General features: G+C 33.8%; 1 protein-coding gene across 10 annotated transcripts in view; it reads right to left on the reverse strand.

Annotated features, from left to right (window-relative positions):
- The window catches only part of DMD (dystrophin), a 1,245,415-nt gene that overhangs the window by 703,594 nt on the left and 523,039 nt on the right, over positions 1–18,782 (reverse strand). For all 10 annotated transcript variants that reach the window (XM_082770266.1, XM_082770264.1, XM_082770258.1 and 7 more), the window contains 8 exons: positions 17,197–17,342; positions 16,000–16,212; positions 12,753–12,866; positions 11,047–11,202; positions 9,230–9,400; positions 8,030–8,212; positions 5,796–5,930; positions 4,879–5,028 (listed from right to left, as the gene is read on the reverse strand). In XM_082770266.1, coding sequence (XP_082626392.1) covers positions 4,879–5,028; positions 5,796–5,930; positions 8,030–8,212; positions 9,230–9,400; positions 11,047–11,202; positions 12,753–12,866; positions 16,000–16,212; positions 17,197–17,342 — 1,268 coding nt within the window. The remainder of the gene's footprint in view (positions 1–4,878; positions 5,029–5,795; positions 5,931–8,029; positions 8,213–9,229; positions 9,401–11,046; positions 11,203–12,752; positions 12,867–15,999; positions 16,213–17,196; positions 17,343–18,782) is intronic.

Consider the following 18,782-nt stretch of genomic DNA (forward strand, 5'->3'; position numbering starts at 1 on the left):
ATACAAAGCACATAACAACTATCAGCAATCTCAAATTTAATACAGTTTTTCTCTGTACAGTCATATTGCTGACCATGGAAAAAAGTGACTAACTCTCTTTGACATGAATCAAAAGAGGAGAGAGGAAGAAAGTACTCTTTAAATAATTTGCTACGTGTCTGGCCATTTTTCAAGTCAAATCACACTTTTCCTCACTGGTGAGACAGCTATTCTTCAATTTGATTTCATAGGTATTACAAAGCTCTTGCTTTGAACAAAAATATCTCTCAGTAATTCAGTGAGAATTCTTGATATATCTGTACCTTCTTCAAGGAGCCTCAATTCTTATAGAGCTTCATATTTAATGAAGAATACTTCTTGTGAGCATTCTTGCTAGCTGTTGGCATTAGTTAAAGAATAGGGATTCAACCAGTATTTACTATATTTGTGTTTGTAAGCTGCTTTGTGCTATTTTAAAACATCTGATCAGATAATCTTGTATCACTGCCAGATCCAGAAGCCTTCTGTGGAACTGAGCAGCTTTACATATTGGACACATGCTGTCAGTGTTACTGGAAGCACCTGAGCCACTAAGGTGTTACTGTCCCACCAAATGAACCAGTGAACCAGAGTTACTCCCCAGTACAGTACTCAGGTTTGCTACTTGAGAGTGACTGGGCACTGCAACAGACTCCCCAGGGCACAGCACTGAGCCTGTGAGACTTCAAGAAGTGTTTGGACAACACTCTCAGACACATAGTTTGATATATAAATATATGTTTGGTGTGGTCCTTCAGGGCCCCAGGAGTTGGACTCAATGATCCTTATGGGTCCTCTCTAACTCAGATATTCTGTTATTCTATGATTTTATTCAAAATACTGATAAGCAGCCTGACAGGGAGGCTAAAATAGTTGAGGACCTGTCCTTCAGCCTTGCAGGCAATTAACATGATTAATAATGTCATAAATGTCCTAATGGCTAAATGTCCTCACTCAATACATTTACTGTACTGAATAGAGCTGTTCTGCACCCTCACCTAAACTGTGCTCACTCACCATCTCAGAGAGCCATGTGACACTCCCTGAGAATGAACCAATGTTTACATTGTATGGAGTAACAAGCCTGTGCTGTGACCCTGATTAATTTACACTGTAAACGAAACCAAGGAGTCTTCACAATGTTATGAAAAGTACTATACAGTCAAATAAGTGTGACACAATGTAAGATATTTCTCCAGTGTGTATCAAGTGACTCAAGAATTTAATCCTGTTCACTGAGTAGGTCCCTGGAAGTCACTGGCACTGCAGAATACTTATCAATTCAATCAAGAAGGATGCAACATTGTGGAGAAGTTTTATTCTTTCTTTGACAGTAGAAAAGATACTAATGGTACTTTTCTAAAAGGGGAGACATAGTACACACCTACGAACTTGAGTTTCATATTTGTCGTTAAAACTTCAAGTGTTTGCATGTGCATGTTTTTAAAAAGCTATATGAAATTTGAAACTGTTTATATATACACAGTTAAAATTTTAAAATTATTATGATTAGCTATTATTTTTTATTTCAGTGAAAGAACATTGGCTTTCTTTTAGTCTGAAGAGGAAATAAGACAGTTTAACACCACGCTTTATAAATGGGTCTGAAGACATAACAGGAAGTTCTAGTTCTGCTATCAGATCATAGTCAATAAAGCTGGAGGCTTAGTCTCTAAGGGCAAGTGTGTGACAGTTAATTGCTAAATGGGAAATCTCAGGAAAATAACCAACTGTTTACTTATTTCTGAGCCAGTGAAATGTTGACAGCTGTCAAGGAAAATAAAAACAAATTAAAAAACAAAAAACAAAACAAACAAACAAAAAAAAAAAACACAAAACAAAAAACCTTCTGTTAGGAAGGAAAAGAGAAAAAGTATTAAAGTATTCATAGACTTTTTTTTTTTTTTTTTTTTTTTTTTAACCAAAGGCTCTACAGTTTCTTATGGATTTTTGTGATTGAGATACATTACAACATCTCTGTATTTTTTTCATGAAATTGTTAATACATTAATCTCCACTTTTAGTTTAGAATCAGAGTGGATTAGTGGCTAAATATATTAGAACACACACACAAAAAAACATATTAGAACATAAAAAATCTAGCTATTCATTTTGGGCACAGGATTTTTTTTTTATATACCATTCAAGCTAGAAAAAAAACTCTCTGCAAATTCTAGGAATATTTCACAGTGTGTTTTTAAAATAACTCACTATAAATATTTGACACTTCAACACCAAAATGATTTTCATCTTTGATTAGATGTAGTCCAAAAGTGCAAATTATACCAATGAGGATTTCTTTATCTCATTAGATTACCACCAGGTGCTCTCTGTGCCTTGTAGAAGAAGCCCTCTTCATAATAATCATGGGGATATGGGTCACAAAGATTTTTTTTTTCTCCTCTTGAGAGAAGAAGAAAATGGGAAAATTGCAAGAAATCATGAATGTGTGATATTTGATGTAAGTGTAATCTTGGAGGGAGTCCTAAAAGAATTTAAGAAACAATCCCCAAGAATAAAAAATGAATGCAGTGTAAACACCATACAGAAAACATTTTTTACAGGTTTTTGCAAGCATAGTCTCAAGAATACCTATCTGATATTTCTGGAGTTTGTTGGGCAGGATATAAATTGTTTTTAACGTTACAGCCACTTGCAACATTAGTTTGAATTTCTTCAGGCAATAGTGTTTCGTAGATACAATATATATATATTTGTAAGTGAATCAGTCCTTGAAAAGTAAAGATAGGGTGTATGTTGCTTATTGACCAGTCCCAGGTGTTCAAAAGTAAACTAAACATACTCTCTTTGTTAACTAAAGAAGAAGATAAGGCATACAAACATAAAACCTTGATTTGCCTTTAAAAAGGAGTATCTCAGTAGTGATGCAGCACAATTCACTGCCAAAGGTTTGGTTTGGTTGCTCTATTAGCAGTGAATAAAAATTTCACCTACCAGCTTCTGTGCGCATGAGCTTATTGTCTTTGTAATTATCTGTGTAATTAATTAAATAAAATAAATAACCTAGAATATTTAACATTAGGATAGTTTACTAGCTGGTCTGCAGTAGAAGCGACCTTGAACACAAGCTGCATTGTGTTGTTATATTCCTGCAATGTATTCTTATGCAAGGAGAGTGCATATTGCTTGGATTTCAACAGAGCTACACAAATGGCACAGAAAATTCAGTGCCAGGAATCTATGAAACAGAGCATGCAAGACTCCACTGCAAAAATTAATACAACATTTTGTTGCAGAAAAGAGGTATTCATATGATAAAGAAGCAGTGTGATTGAGTCACTTGCGACTGAAATAGTTTCTTTACTCTCTGATACACATATACAGATCTCACCATTAGTATTTGACAGCTGAACATCAGATTAGCCTTCCAAGAAGGAGGAGGCTTTCTCCCCCTCCCACTTTTCTGTCCTTATTCAAACTGGAAAGCAGTGAATACATTTCTAATATATTTTGTCTATATAGCCATCAAAATTGTCTCTGGAAGTCTGGTCAGTACATATTCACAATATATATTGTACTTTTCAAATTAACCGCTACAGCTAACATGATTTTTTATTTAATGCTTATTATTGTGAAGACCGGATACTATTCATCCATCACTCAGCAAGAGTATGTGAAAGTTCTGTTTTCACACACCAGAAATCCTCTGTATATTCCCAGTTTTCTCCACCAAGTCAGGAAAAAAAACAGGGACTAAGAAGCAGAATTCGAAGGTAAGTATCAGCCCCATGGTAGATACTTAGATGATCTTTAAGGTCCCTTCCAACTCAAGCAATTCTATGATTCTATGATTTAAGCAGAAGTTTGGTAATGAAAAGAAAAAAAAAAAAAGAAAAAAAAAAGTATACAGAAAATTATGTTATTTTTTTTTCCTTAGGACACTGTCCAGAAAAATATGGAACAAGAAAGACTGCAGTAAAGGGAACCAGGCTCTTTCTCTCCCTGTCCTTCAGGTTTAAGCTCAGAACAGCTGAGGCCCGTTCCTTAATACTTAGAAAAAAAAAAAAAAAAAGTTATCCTTGTTGTAGGAATAATTATCATTTGCTCACAAATTTTCCAATTTTTTTCCATATACATCACATGCCATTGAACCCAAGTTACTTTTGGTTGCCTTTGTAGCTCATTTTTGAATGCGTTCTAATTCCAGTCATAATGAGGGTCTCTGATTTCTTTCCTAGTTCTTTCCCTAATAATTTCTTTGTCATTTTTACCATCTACTGAGATGACTTCTTGATATTTCTTTTCATAACCACAAAATCTTCCTTCTGAGCACTAACAATTAACTCATAAATTGTAATTTCATATATGAAGTCAGGACTCATTGTCCCCCATTAATATCACTTTTCATGTATATATAGTGAACACTTCTTTCAATTTAACTGTCTAGGTACTAGGTAACTGTACTAGGTATCCTGTAAGGATGTTCTGCGTTTATTTAGAGTTTATCTTCATTTTTGCCACTTCTTTGTAAACTGACCTGAATTGACCAAAGAGGTATTCCTCTTTGTCATTGAATAGAACGGGGGGAATTTTTTCCCAAACTTTTGTTCATCACTTGTTTTTCTTTTTTTTTTTTTTATTATTACTTATTAAATTACCTTTTTTTTAAACCCACAAGTTTCCCTTGCCTTTTCTGGTTGTCTCATCCATGGCACCAGAGGAGTGAGCAAACAGCCATGTAGTGCTTCGGAATTAACCCACCACACTTATACAATTAGTCCACTTCTAAAATAAGTCAATATTTTTGCATTGCTTAGGAACTACACTGACTTTTTTTTTTTTTTTTTTTTAATGGTGTTAGACTTTTTAATGAGAGAAAAGGTCAATCATTAAATATACTTCCTGCTGCAGCTCTTCCCATCGAGTATTGAACTTCTCAAGTTTTTCATTGATCAGTTCATCCAAGATTCCACCATCAGTTAAAGTCTGAGCCAATTCCCGAATCTGATTGCGATTATCTTCTGGATGTCTCATCAAACGTTCCAAAGACTGAAACAAGGTCAAAAAGTAGATTGATATCCTTTCTGATAATAAAACTCTACAGAACAATCATAATTCCACTTAAAAATGGAAGGGAATTCACTTTTCATTCACAATTAAAGTAGACAGGAAGGACAAAAATGTCAATATCCTCTGTTCTTGAAAACAAATAGCCTGTATTACCCTATTACTATAATCAGAAAACATAAAGAAATAAATTGAGTGATTCATTTCAAGCATGTGGAATATGCTCAATGAGTTCAGTGGCAGTTTTTGTGTACTTAAGTATAAAAAATTTGCCTGAGTTTCTTGGTGGATGAAGTTGTATTGCAGAAAGAAAATACAAATGTATTTTGCATTTTGATTCACTTAGAGTATTAACTGAATTTCTAAAAATTTGAAAGGTTCCACACGGGAAAAAAAAGGGGGAGGGGGAGGAAGTAATAATACACAGAACTGGAGTTCTAGGATGAAAGTTTGCTCTCTCTAACCTTTGATATTTTTAATTGACTTAAGAGAGGCTGCTTTTTAAAACATAGATATTATTATCACCAAAAATTGTGTATGACATCAGGTGTAACATGTTCAATTACTTCATTTCACTGAGGTGGATCTGAATTCAAAACCTGATTTGTTGAATCAAGTTACAACACAGGACTTTCCAAATATTCTTTATTTTGTTTGTGTAATAGTGTAGTTTGTAGTTTGTTTTGAATATAATGTGATTTACAGTTTAGGAGTACATGTGATTTGGCATTATTAAAGACACCACTTACATCTAGGGACTCAGAAATCTCTTCTGCACCTCCCTGGATATTTTCAGTTGCCTTGAGTTTTAATTCCATCTCATTCAACCATTTATTTTCTGCATCCAAATATGACAATAATTCATGCCAACACGCCCATACTTCCTGAAGGAGAAAAAAAATAATGTTTATTGAGATTGAAGATATAACAGCCAATTTCACTTTTTAAAACACTGAAAACATTGCATGCTTCATTCCCAAGACACCACAATGTCTGATGGTTATAGTGCCATAGAGTTGATTTTTTCCAGTAATTGTGGATTCCAAATAAATACAATATACAGCCAAAACATTTTGATTAAACAGGGCAAAATCACAGACGATAATACAAATAAACAAATGCTTCTGCAAAACACAACTTGAATATTTTCTGTTTCATTAAGTTTTTCTGTTTCATATGCTTTTCTGTAAAATTTTCTTATTAGTTCTAAATATACAAATTATCAGATTTTTAAGGATTCATGTTAGAAGTTTATGTTTCTATTAAAAGATGAAGTTAAGTTGCATATATAGTCTGTGCATTAATTACTTAAAGCACAGATTAATAAAATATATAAAAACACAGCTTTAAGGAATTCTGACCAAAATCTCTACAGAAATTAATTCTCAGCTACATTTAGTATAAATGTGTACTGGTTCAGCTGGTTTTTGTTCACACTAGATGGTATGGTGCTGTGCTTTGGATTTATGATGAAAATAATGTTGACAACACACCTATGTTTTAATTGTTGCTGAGCAGTGCTTATACTAAGGCAAAGATTTTACTGCTTCTTGTGTAGCCTTGCCAGCGAGGAGGCTGGAGGTGCACGAGAAGCTGGGATAGGACACAGCCAGGACAGCTGACCTAAACCAACCAAAGGGATATTCCATACCATATGGTGTCATGCTGAACAATAAAACTGGCGGAACTTGGCAGAGGGGGCTCCCCTTGCCTGGGGAGTGGTTAGTGGATGGGCTGACTAGTGGCTAGTCAGCTGGTGGTAAATAACTGTGTTGTGCATCATATTTTGTTCTCCCCCTCCTCCCCCTCTTATTTTCTTTCCTATTAAGCTGCTCTTATCTCAACTCACAAGTTTTACTTTTTTTTTTCTCCCCAATTCTCTCCCCCATACCACTGCAGGGGGAGTGAGCAAATGACTTGACTCTGTAGTGCGTAGCTGCCTGATGAGTTAAATCATAACAGATTTATAGACAACTTAAATGCTAGAGTACAAAACACAATATTGTATGATTAAATTGTGTTCTTATTCTCCTACTGTTTAACATTTAACATTTTCCAGTACCCGAAGATCCTTAAATAAGCAGATAAAAATGGCACTTTATATTATAAGCAAAATATTTAAATATCCATAAATCATCTTTTATTTTTTCCTGTTTTGTTAGTAGAAGTTATAATAATTTTATCGGGATACATTTGGCAGACTGTAGGTCAAGTTTCCCAAAACACAATCCATCTCACCTAACCTAGATCATAAGAAATGTAAGCGTCTGGCCTAGGAAGAGGTTATAGAAGGATATCATCATATAATAATGTCATCATTGATTGGGGCAAACAGATTACCAGCTTAGACTACAGATCTAAATTTAGATGAGATAAAGCAAAATTTAGATGAGATAAATTTTACCCAAGTTTATTATTGTCCTCAACAAAGTTAGCTAGTGCGATTTGTTCACAATAAAATACTTACGTAAGTCACCATGACCGCCGTGTAAAATACAAACACTCCTAGGGCAAGAATCTTTAATGGAGCTGGCCAAAATGGCTGGGTCAACTCAAAATGCATGAGATATATTCAGATTGTGAGCAGATCACATGCTGTTCCTGTACTGATATTATACCACCTGTCCTGCTTCGGGGACATTTAATCAAAATCCTTAGCCATGGAAGAAAGAAGCCTAGAGCAGCTAGTCAAGACAACATCAGAGGGTTGCTACAGAAGCCAGATGCTTGGCTTCATCTCAGAAGGGATAAAAACCCTGAGCAGCTATTTCTGTCTCCCATCTATAAACCATGCCTGAGACATTTCTTTAATTTGACTCTCTAGCACATACGATTCTCAAAACATGTGGTATTTAGTATATGACTCATACACTCAGGAAAGCCTTGGGCTACTCATGATCCCATACAATAATACACCTTCATTCTCTACCTTAGTTCTGGGGCTAGAATGGCTATAAATGTAATGATAGACAAGATATCCAACCTCCAGAGTTTTGCACTTTCCATTCAGTCTGCTGCATAGTCGCTGGTAGTTGGTAATTAGAACATCAAGTTCCTTTTTCAAAGCTTCATGAGCTGCAGGTGGAGCCTTTGCTATAAAATTATTCACAGAATCAGTAATAAGCTTCACTTTCACTTCTTTCTGCATGGCCTCCTCCTTTGCTCTCTGTAAAAATAATAAATAAATAAATAGGTTTGAGAAGGAAGCAGATTTCAAATAACTCCTTCACAATCATCTGTCACAAGGAAAAACAAACAAACAAATGAACAAACAAAAAAGACACATCCAACAGCTAATTAATTCCCAGACTTTCTGCTGTGATCTTGAATGCATCCAAAAAAACCATTTTTTTCATTTTTTGGCAATACACAGTACTCATTGCAATTTACATTTCTGACATTTACAATATACCTTTGTACAACTACTTAGTTTTCTAGAGTTTTCAGAAAAGTGATTTTTAAATTATTTTTTTAATTTTTTTATTTTTTCCCAAGAAATGTTCCAAATACCTTTGCCATAAAACTTTACAAACTGCAGATGAAAAAATCTGTTGTGTTGCAAATTCATTTGACCGGGTTTAATCATTTAGGCCATGTAATCTGCATTCCTGAATAGTATAGACCAAACAATTCACCTATAAAATAAAAATCAAGCCCACATCCAGTGATTGAGCAAGAGTATTCTTGAGCATTAATTACAAATTATTGTGTTTGTCCGAAGACCACATTCATCCCACAAGAAAGAAACATTATTTGAGACAAAATATACCATTTTTAAAGAAATTAACAGTATATACCAAAATGCATCCTGACGTCCTAAATCATTAATTCTCTCTCTCCCTTCCTCTCCCATAAACAAAACATAAAACTAATTTCACTCTATCACTTAACTGCTGCTAACATCTGATTCTTGGGAATTTCTTTTTAAGTAACATGATGTTACTTACTCAAGTATCCAATAAAACAACAACAACAACAAACTAGCTAAGAAGTACTGTGACAGTTTAAATATCTTCAAACATATTCCAAACAGAAATTACTTGAAGACACCTACTGCTTTAAATTTCAGGCTAACAAGTAGATATCAAAAGGCGCTTTTCTATATCAAAGAGTAGACTTTTGTTATGTCAGAAGCTTCAAAATGAACTTTAAAAACTTTTCAAGGTCTTTGTTCATCTTTTACCTTCAGTTCCTCAACAGCTTTCTGTAATTCATCCGGTGTTTTATACTCAAAATCTCTTTCCAGATATTCTTCTTCAGCCTGTGTTATCCATTCATGCATCTCTGACAAATCCTTTCTGAGGCTCACAGTCTTATCCAAACCACCTTTTAATGCTGCCTTCTTAGCATAGGCCTTTAAGAAAGAAAACATGTGAAGCAAGACTACTGAACAAAATTAACAGTACTTTATCCTGAAAAGAATCAATTTCAATCCTATGCTTAGAGCTGTAAATTAGACAGTACACCCTTGAAAGTATGAAAGTACACCCAAGGATGAAACTAGAGCGCCTTGAGTCTCAGATGACCTTTTAGCCAGTTTGAATGCGACCAGTTAGAGAATAAAACAAACAATATGCATAGTTTACTCTTGCTGATCAAGTCATTACTGGATGCCTCAGAAAAGTGTATATCCTAAAGAGACGTAAGTAAAAAAGGAAATTTCTACTGGAGGAAAATATTTACCTTAGAGTGAAAAAACAAAACAAAACAAAACAAACAAACAAACAAAACTTTCATTAAATCCTTTGCCAATCATTATCACTATATTGAGGTCATATAACTTGTACTATATTGCCATTTATAGAATTGTGCATCAGCCTACCAAAATTGTCCATAACTAACAGCAGTGACTGAGCCATCTTTCTCAGTATAAAGAAGTTTGCAACAAAAATAGCTAGTAGCCACGGTGTCATTTTCAGAATTGGGTATGCAGAGGTGATCACACCAATATCGTGAGCAGTGATGCTACTTAGCATCAGTATAATCAGGAGGAAAGTGCTTTAGTATTTGGCCTAAGTTTCTGACTGTTACTGGTTTGGTTACCCATCCTTGAGTACTGTCTGTTAAAAGTTGTTCTACACAAATGTTGTTTTACAGGGCAAAACAGGGTAATAAGAAAAAGGTCACATCCAACAAGTGTGAAAGCAGAACATGGGGTCCTGCAAAATTGCCTCTTTCTCAGTTACAGTACCAGAAGAGAAAGTAATCTTCTATCATCTACAAAAGTATCTGAATACTGACTGTTAGCTCTCACAATTGTATTAATTGCATGTATATTAACTCAAGCTGACTTTTCAAAATCCTTTCAAGAAATCAGCACAATCCAATCTGATTTTTATATTTACTAGTTCTCACATGTTTTAATAGCTGTTACTGAAGAAGTTGTATGAGAAATGCTTATTGAGACGCATTAATTTGTGCAGTGTATTGAACGGAACTATTACACAAAAAAGTTATCAGGGAAGTCAGAATAAAACTGTAGCAGACTTGTAAACTTACAAGGCTATATTTGAATTTTCTTTCAAAGAAGTGCAAAGATATCTGGTATATTAATATTACCAAAAAAAAGCAATTAAAAACTTTACACTTGTCAAATGGGAAAGACTACAGAACAGGGTCAATAAAATGTCTTAGAGATTTCCAAGATCAACTTTTTATAACTGTGTTTCTCAGAAAAGTGTAAGAATGGTATTTTGCACATGTATAGTAATTTATATAGTCTCTATTTCTCTGTCTGTAAGGAGCATAGCATATCTTCTGAATTCCATCTTTCAGAAAGTTTCATTTCTTATTTCAAAATAACTGAGACCCTTACATTCCTTAGCATCTGTACAAAAAACTTGAGATATTTCATATATCTCAAAGCATTAATCACCATCTTGGATTTTCTTTGGTTTCCTCTAAATCTATCTACTGGATATGCATAGAAGGACAAATTCTGCCAATGAGAAATCTGATTATTAATTAAAAAAGAACCAGTCACAGAAGGAGACTTGTTACCTGTTGGCAAATATGTTCCCATTGAACATTGAGCTCTTTTAGTTCTGTCTCTATTCTGGAAGCAAATTCTGGCTCTGCTTCACTCTTCATTTTCTTCCCAACCTCATTAACACTGTTCAAGCTAGGCTGGATTGTCTGGATATCATTTACTAAAGCCTAAAGGAATAACAGAAGATCAGGCAAACAGCTTTCACACAATTGTGCATTTACATGTATACTATTCTTAACAAAATGTTTCTACGTGAGATTTTGACATGTCCAGATCTCCAACCAAATAAGCACAATTTACAGGCTTCACTATGAAAATAAATAAAAATGAATGAGCAACCATAATGTAGTAAGCTATTCTGTATCACATAAAGTACATTTGCAAAATACGGAATATAAGGTTTTAAATATACATATACTACACATTACATATACATACATATAGTGTATATATATGCATATACACTATATATAATTTTACGCACAATGTATATCTATTACAATGTCTAGATCGTTTATTTGTATTTGTGAAAGAACATTCTATTATAATGGTGGAAAATTACTTTAAGCTATCTTACTTACTATTTTAAGCTATCTTACTAACTACGCATTACCCTTGGGTTGATAATTCACCTGATAGTTTCCTTAGAATGATCTGAACAGTGATGTCCTCAAGTTATTTCTAGTTATTAGAATTTTATTGCAGTTGAATATTATTTAAAACCTGAGGTAGTTCTAACTTGCCACCTTCAATTTTACTTTGTAAGGCATTCTTTAGTCCTTCAGATGTTACCTGGGTTTACTATATAGCAGAAAAAGTTCCAAGTGTAATAGTGCAAATGGTGATGACGATTTTGGTAATTTTCTTATTCAATTGACATTAGAGGCTAATATTTATGCAACTAAACCAGCTGCATGTAATTCACAACTCTGTAAAAGGTAAGAGTTGTTCCATACAATTTATAACAATTTTTATTTAAATAAGGGGTAGCGGAGTAATGCTGAGGAGCTTGCAGTTCAGTAAGATCAGTATATATCTTTCATAATATTTACACATCCTGCCAGAACATTTACAGAACTTGTAAATTCCATTGAACATAGTCAGGGATTATTATGGGTTACAAGATTCACTACTCTTACACACTCTGTTGGGGCAGGCAGAAAAAATTGTAAACCCTATGAAGGATGTATCATTACTTCATGATGCTTTAAAACTCCACAGGGAGAAAATCCTGGAACTTCTAAGTTTAGTGAGAAAAATGGATATGATTTGCAATACCTGCAAGTTGTTTCAGTTCAGTTAGAAAAGTCTGTAAATCATGTATAAATAGTAGATGCAGAAAAAGATCTTCTGACACAGATCATACAGCACATAGCAAATACACATGCAATGTTTGTAAGCTCAACAAACTAAACAAACAACTATTTTAAGAGGCTACTAACTTATTATTCTGTGCACGTCCCCTCTTGTTCAATGTTTTGCTCCTGCTATGAATATATACTGATACAGTCCCTGTATACTTTCTCTCTGTATTTAAGTTTCCCACGTTTTAATAGAACTTTCCTTCAGGCACAGGAAATCAGGTTCAAATATACTGCAAAAGACAACCCCCTTACAACATGAATTTATTTTTTGGAATTGTAATTATTTGTGTAAATTCTATATAAGCTAAGCATGTAAAGAAGAAATAGTTGTCAAGCAGACAGGTAATACTTACTGTACACTGTTCAAGTTGCTTTTCCAGCGCTTCTGAATCACCAAGGGCAGGCCATTCTTCCTTTAGAAAAACATCCACTTCAGCCATCCACTTCTTCAGTGTTTTAGTGTCATTCTGTATATTACAAAGGCATTTTATGGCATATCACAGAATATCAGTAACTGGCAATAGTTTAATTCATTCTGGCACTACGACTAAAACTCACTGCAATTTAATTTTGCTATTATTGGTCTGTTTGAAAGTACTCTGAAAAATGCAAATACAAACAAGCAAAACCAATTTTATTTGGGACTCCTGCAATCTGAATATTTCTGCCCAAGTTCAATGTGTCTACAAGTGGGCAACTTTCTGTCTCTCAAGTTTATGCCTTCTGGGTATCATTAGTAAACACAAATGCTGCACGTGTGTTCATTAGGTCCATGTATGGCTTCAGACTACTAATACATCTACTTGGCAATTAATTCAGGCTAACCTATCAAAACCTCCTGTGGTTCAGTTTAAATTTCAGGCTCATTTTGAAGTTGTGTGTTCTATTGCCTATTTCCCTACCAGAACACAACACAAAAAAAGTTCCTTCACTACTCAGAATAAAAAACTTGTCATGGAAACAAAAACAAATTCACTCCAGAAACTGAAATCATGGAAATGACTCAATGACGGAATCGAAAAGAGGATTTCAGAAACTGTGTCTCATTCACTATCTATAGCACTAGAATATTTGTAATTAAAATATATGGGAAGCAAATTACTGATTAAGCCTTGCAATTAATTTAAAAAAAAAAAAAAAAAAAAAAAAAAAGAAAGAAAAAGTTGAACAAACATCAAATGCTTGCAAATAAGGAACTCTACAAAAGTTCCTTATCCAAAAACTCTACAAGGAAGCATTACATAGATAACCTAAAACCATAAAAGGTAGAATGAGATTTGATGATCTGACAGGAGAACCATACCCAGCTTTGCTCAATCCTAGAGATGAAAGACTTTATTTAATCTTGCAGTCAATGAGAAATTTAAACTGTCCTTTAAAAAAAAAAGTCACTTAAAATTACCTTAAAACGCTACCTTAGGTAAACAGATGCAAATTAAAATAAAAATGACAAATGGCAAATAATTCAAAGGGAAATTAAAATGTATTTGTTCATCAAATTGTTTTTATTAACAGTGAAGTATATATCACTATTATAAGCTGAAAGCAAAATTAAATTAAAACATAAAAAAGGATATTTCATTAGAACACAGACTGTACCTTAAAATGTGTCCAAAATGCTTTAACAACTATTACATGGTAGATAACGAAAGGAATCATTTTCCAAATGTGCTTGATATATCTAATAACAACAGGCTACCATGGAAAATGAATTGAAATAATAAAAATAATCATACAGAAATTATTGGTATAGTTCGGAATGGCAATTAACAAAACAAATTTGAGGTCTCTACTGTGCATTCAATTATCACTTAGTAAAAATAGTTCAGAATCATATTTCATGATGAAAATTTAATACCTTTACATGAATACTTAAAATATAATTCATTAGTGCTGCAAAATATAGATCTGATGGAATTTATTTTAAAAAGAATCAGTCTCCAACTAGCAATGAAGATCAAATGTATAGCCTGAATTTTGAATTAGACTGGAAATGCATTTTATCTATCAACACCGATTTTATCAATTTATTTTAGGAAAAAGCCAGGGGTGCAGAGTGGAAGGTGTTGTTTTAAGTTTAATTTTCATTTCTCACTACCCAAAACTATTTTTACTGACATGTTTGTTTTGTCCCTGAGAGTAACTGGTGAGTGATCTCCCTGTCTTTATCTCAAGAACTTTCTATCCTATTTTGTCCACATGTCCTTTTGAGGAGGGTGAGTGAGAGAGCAGCCGAGTGGGCATCTGGCTGCTAACCGACCACACTGTTAAACCCCAATGCATGGCCAGCCTTGAACTTTAGAGATGTAGCTATGGAAACAAGTTATAATTTGGAGTTACTATAGCACAGTAGCTAAATTATAAATGGTAAGATGTCTCCCTCCTTTTTTCTTTTTATGTTCATTTTGCTTATCTAAACACTTAAAAAGTAACAAATAATGAGCATTTATTTCTACTCTGATTTTTTTTCTGCGCAAAAGCAGAAGTGTAAGAATACCTTTACAACTCTATTGAATTAAGCAATCAATTGAATTAAACAATTTCAGCTCATATGCTCTTTTATTATTATTCATAACATGGAACTACTCATGCATCATGCTTTATTACCAGCAAACCAAGGACAAGGACTGAAATATTTGGTATTGTAAATAGAAGAAATATAGAAAAGAGAACACTGAGGAGAGACAAACTTTGAGGATATGGTTTTGGGTATGTCTGCAGGACTTCAGCCTTCAGAATTTTCTTTGCCATATCCTCTATGACTATGTAAGAGTTCTTACGGGGGAGAGGGAAAGGAAGATGAGAGAAAAACATACCCCAAACCATATAAATAACTTTTTCAATTTTTGTGACCAGTTAATTTGAATTGCTTTGAAACATGTCCCTTGAAATTATATGTAAACAAAAGAAGAATATATTAAAAGTTGATCTATTTCAAAGCTTGTAAATATGTATATACACGGCATATATATACAGCTATATATATACACACACATATATACAGCGTATATATATGGTACATATATATATATGGTACATATGTATATATATATACAGCTTGAATAACACACATATGTATCTAACACATATATATAACATATATATATACACCATATATACCATATATATATATACGGGTCCAATGCTGTCATTCTGAATACCTAAAAATCAAATAATTCTCTAAGTCATGTACACTTCCAATTTTTGGCAACCGCTGCCAAAATACTACCATACAACAAATGATGTTAACCATGTAAATGAATCTATTAAAGTCAATATGGTTAAAGCTACTTCAGCTGCATAAAAAAAAGTACTTCAGCTACATTGAAAAAGTAAGTAGAGGAATATTAGTAACAATTTCATTGAAATCAAAGTTAAGTTTTACCATTAGAATACATGGGCAGAAACAGACACAAAATTGGAACTTAAAGTCAAATCTTGGACCCACCAAAATCAAGTGACCATTTTAATACGTTAGCTTCATGTGCTCCTTTGATACTTAATTTTATTGTTATTTTCTTGAGGTGTATAAATACATTCTATGCATTTCCTATGGCCAAAAGCCACAACAATAGCTGAAGCTGAAAAAGGTTGGTTAACCTGGAATCGCTGGAGTTTAGTCATAAACTCCTCAAGTTTCTGGCAATGTTCCCCCAGCTGTGATGACAATTTCTTCCAGCGGCCAACGATCACCTCAATCTCTGACCGATATTTCTGGCTGACTTCTGCAGGGGCTTTCCTGGACAAGTCTTCCACAGTGGTATTGAGATAGTTCAGGCCTTTTTGCTGCTCTTGCAGAGAACTTTGTAGAGCCTATGATATAACCAGCAAATAGTATTTCAATTCATGTATTGGACAATTCTGAACAAATTTTTCACAGCCATAAGAGAGACTGCTGGAGCAAGGACTGAAAACTCTAAATGCTAAAACATCTTTGTTAAAACTTCCAATGATATACTACTAGGCTATTTGGAATTGCTTTTCTCACACAAACTACATTGCAGAATCTTTAGTTTAACTGATAATATAACCAGACTTGTTTATACTTGTTAATGGAGCTGATCCACATACACTTCACTAACTTGAGATAGGAATTTACTATGGTCCTAATGACTACACTTTAAAAGAATCAAACTATACATGGAGAAAAATAATAAACTTAGAATTGCTTTTATGATTTAAAGTCTTTTATAACTTGTTAAAACTTTTCAAATTCTTACCAATATTTGCTGCATCTAACTTTTTCTTTGTATATTTTACTTTCTATTTCTGTATGTGCATTGCTAGTTCCATCGAACAGCATGCTTATTAGCCACTTGACTGTAAGGCAGTATCAGACATTGAAATGAAGGTAAAGTTTGTACCCGGTGGCAAAACTTGTCCCATATTTGTGTCTGCTTGTAAACCTGACAGGAAATCTGATGATGCACATGCTGCATTTTGCAAAGTACGTATGTTTTCATGTGAACACCAGAAAATGAAATGAGCTAAATCTATTCTTAATGACTAGAGCTATCATCAAAGGAATATTCTATATATCATGACGACAAACAAAGGCTTTTCCTTAACATACTCAATATTTTATATAATTGGTTTCAATGATGAATAATATTTTCACTCCTTTAACTTTTAGGAAATGACAGAAGCAAGTATCCACTGTCTTCTGCAGCCCTTGGGTATAAATCGCTCAAGATCCACAGGCTTCAACAGCTGACAAGCTTCAACTCATGACAATTTATGATTCTGTTACTCTTAATTTTTCTTTTGAGACATTCTTTCCACAGTCTGAACACTCACCTTGAGCTCCCTGAGTCTCTGCTCCATGATTTCATATTCAGCAACTGCAACCTGAGGTATGGAGAGTTTAGTTTCTGACTGCTGGATCCATGAAAGTATAGTAGTCACTGTCTCTTTATAGTGTGCTGGAGGCAAACTGTCAAAAACTACATTCAGTGGGGAAGAAAAAGGAAAGAAATAAAATCATTTTGCACTCCATTAATTGTTTTGTTGACAGAAGATGTTTGGTAGAGGACCTAGCCTTGCTGAAGTTAATGGCTGTTTTGCAACAGGTTGCAACAGACCCAGTACATCAGCTCCAGATTTTTCCAAGAACTGTGGAAGAAGATAACTTTAGAAGAATTAAATATACTCTTACAAAAATTTATGGTATCTAGGTCATTTCTTTAGTTGTGTAACATTTGAGTCTCTCTTGAGTTCTAGGTCACGTGAAAACCTAAATGGACAAGAAAATTTAAATGTGTGTATTTAGAGATCAACATACAAACCATTGTACTTAACCCAAAATCTAATTTCAGAAACACAGTAGGAAAACAGCATTCCCTTTTATGGCTTGTGTTCATGTGTTAAATGCTTCTTTTCAAGTAAAATGTTCTGTTTAAGACATCTGTTAAAAGCTTAGAAGATGAATCTCTCTTCTACGTTAAAGCTGAATTTTATTGCACTGTGCTTCTTACAACAACATTACAGCTGCCATTAAATAGACAACATCTGGAATGCACACCAGCTCATTAGTAGAGATACTCCCTGTGCAATACTCCCTCAACAATAGTTTCCTCTACAGTCATTGAGAAAAGTACAGACAAATAACATGGCTAATTCATTGAAAATTTTCAAACTTGTATGACATAACAATAAAGTACATAAAAGCTCAAAAATGTAACACCTATTTTTATCTCCTTTATGTCTCCAGTGTTTCAGAAGGAACTGTACTGGAAAATGATATAACTGTCCAAAAAGCGATTTTGACAAAGGAGAGAATCAAAGTGCAAGCTTGCTTACATTTTCATAAAGCAGTGCTTGGCAGAATGCACTGCTTATTTTAACTTAATTTTGTAGTTATCAACAGAAAGTTACTTGAAAAACTTGTATTGTCAGCAAGACATCATAACATACACAAATCAGGTCCACTTAAGGTCTCTCTCTTGTGGGCATACTGTATGGTGCACTTTCTTCTTTTCAAAATCCTGCCTGATCTGATTTATAATGTACAACTGCAGACTTACAAAAGCCAAGACTTGCTACCATGGAAGACAACCTTTTTTTTTCCCTCTGGTGTATTGTATGCACACAGAAAGCAATTATAATACATGCTTGCAAACACAGAAAACAGGCATTTTTCATCTCAACACCATTGTTAACAGCTGGTCTATTGAAATAGCTTTTTAAAACTTTTAATTCCCTTAGTTATATTTGCATTGTCTGTGACTCATTTAATCCGAACCACTTCTATTTTAGAATAGAAAACATTTAAACTCATCACTCCAATGCAGACATTATACATGTATTGTATTGCTCAGATATGATAAAGTATACAACTCTTAATTTGCATTGTTATTTAAAAAATATGAAATGGAATTCAGTAT

This window comes from Aythya marila (assembly GCF_965140915.1).
Source record: "Aythya marila genome assembly, chromosome: 1".
NCBI lineage: Eukaryota > Metazoa > Chordata > Aves > Anseriformes > Anatidae > Aythya > Aythya marila.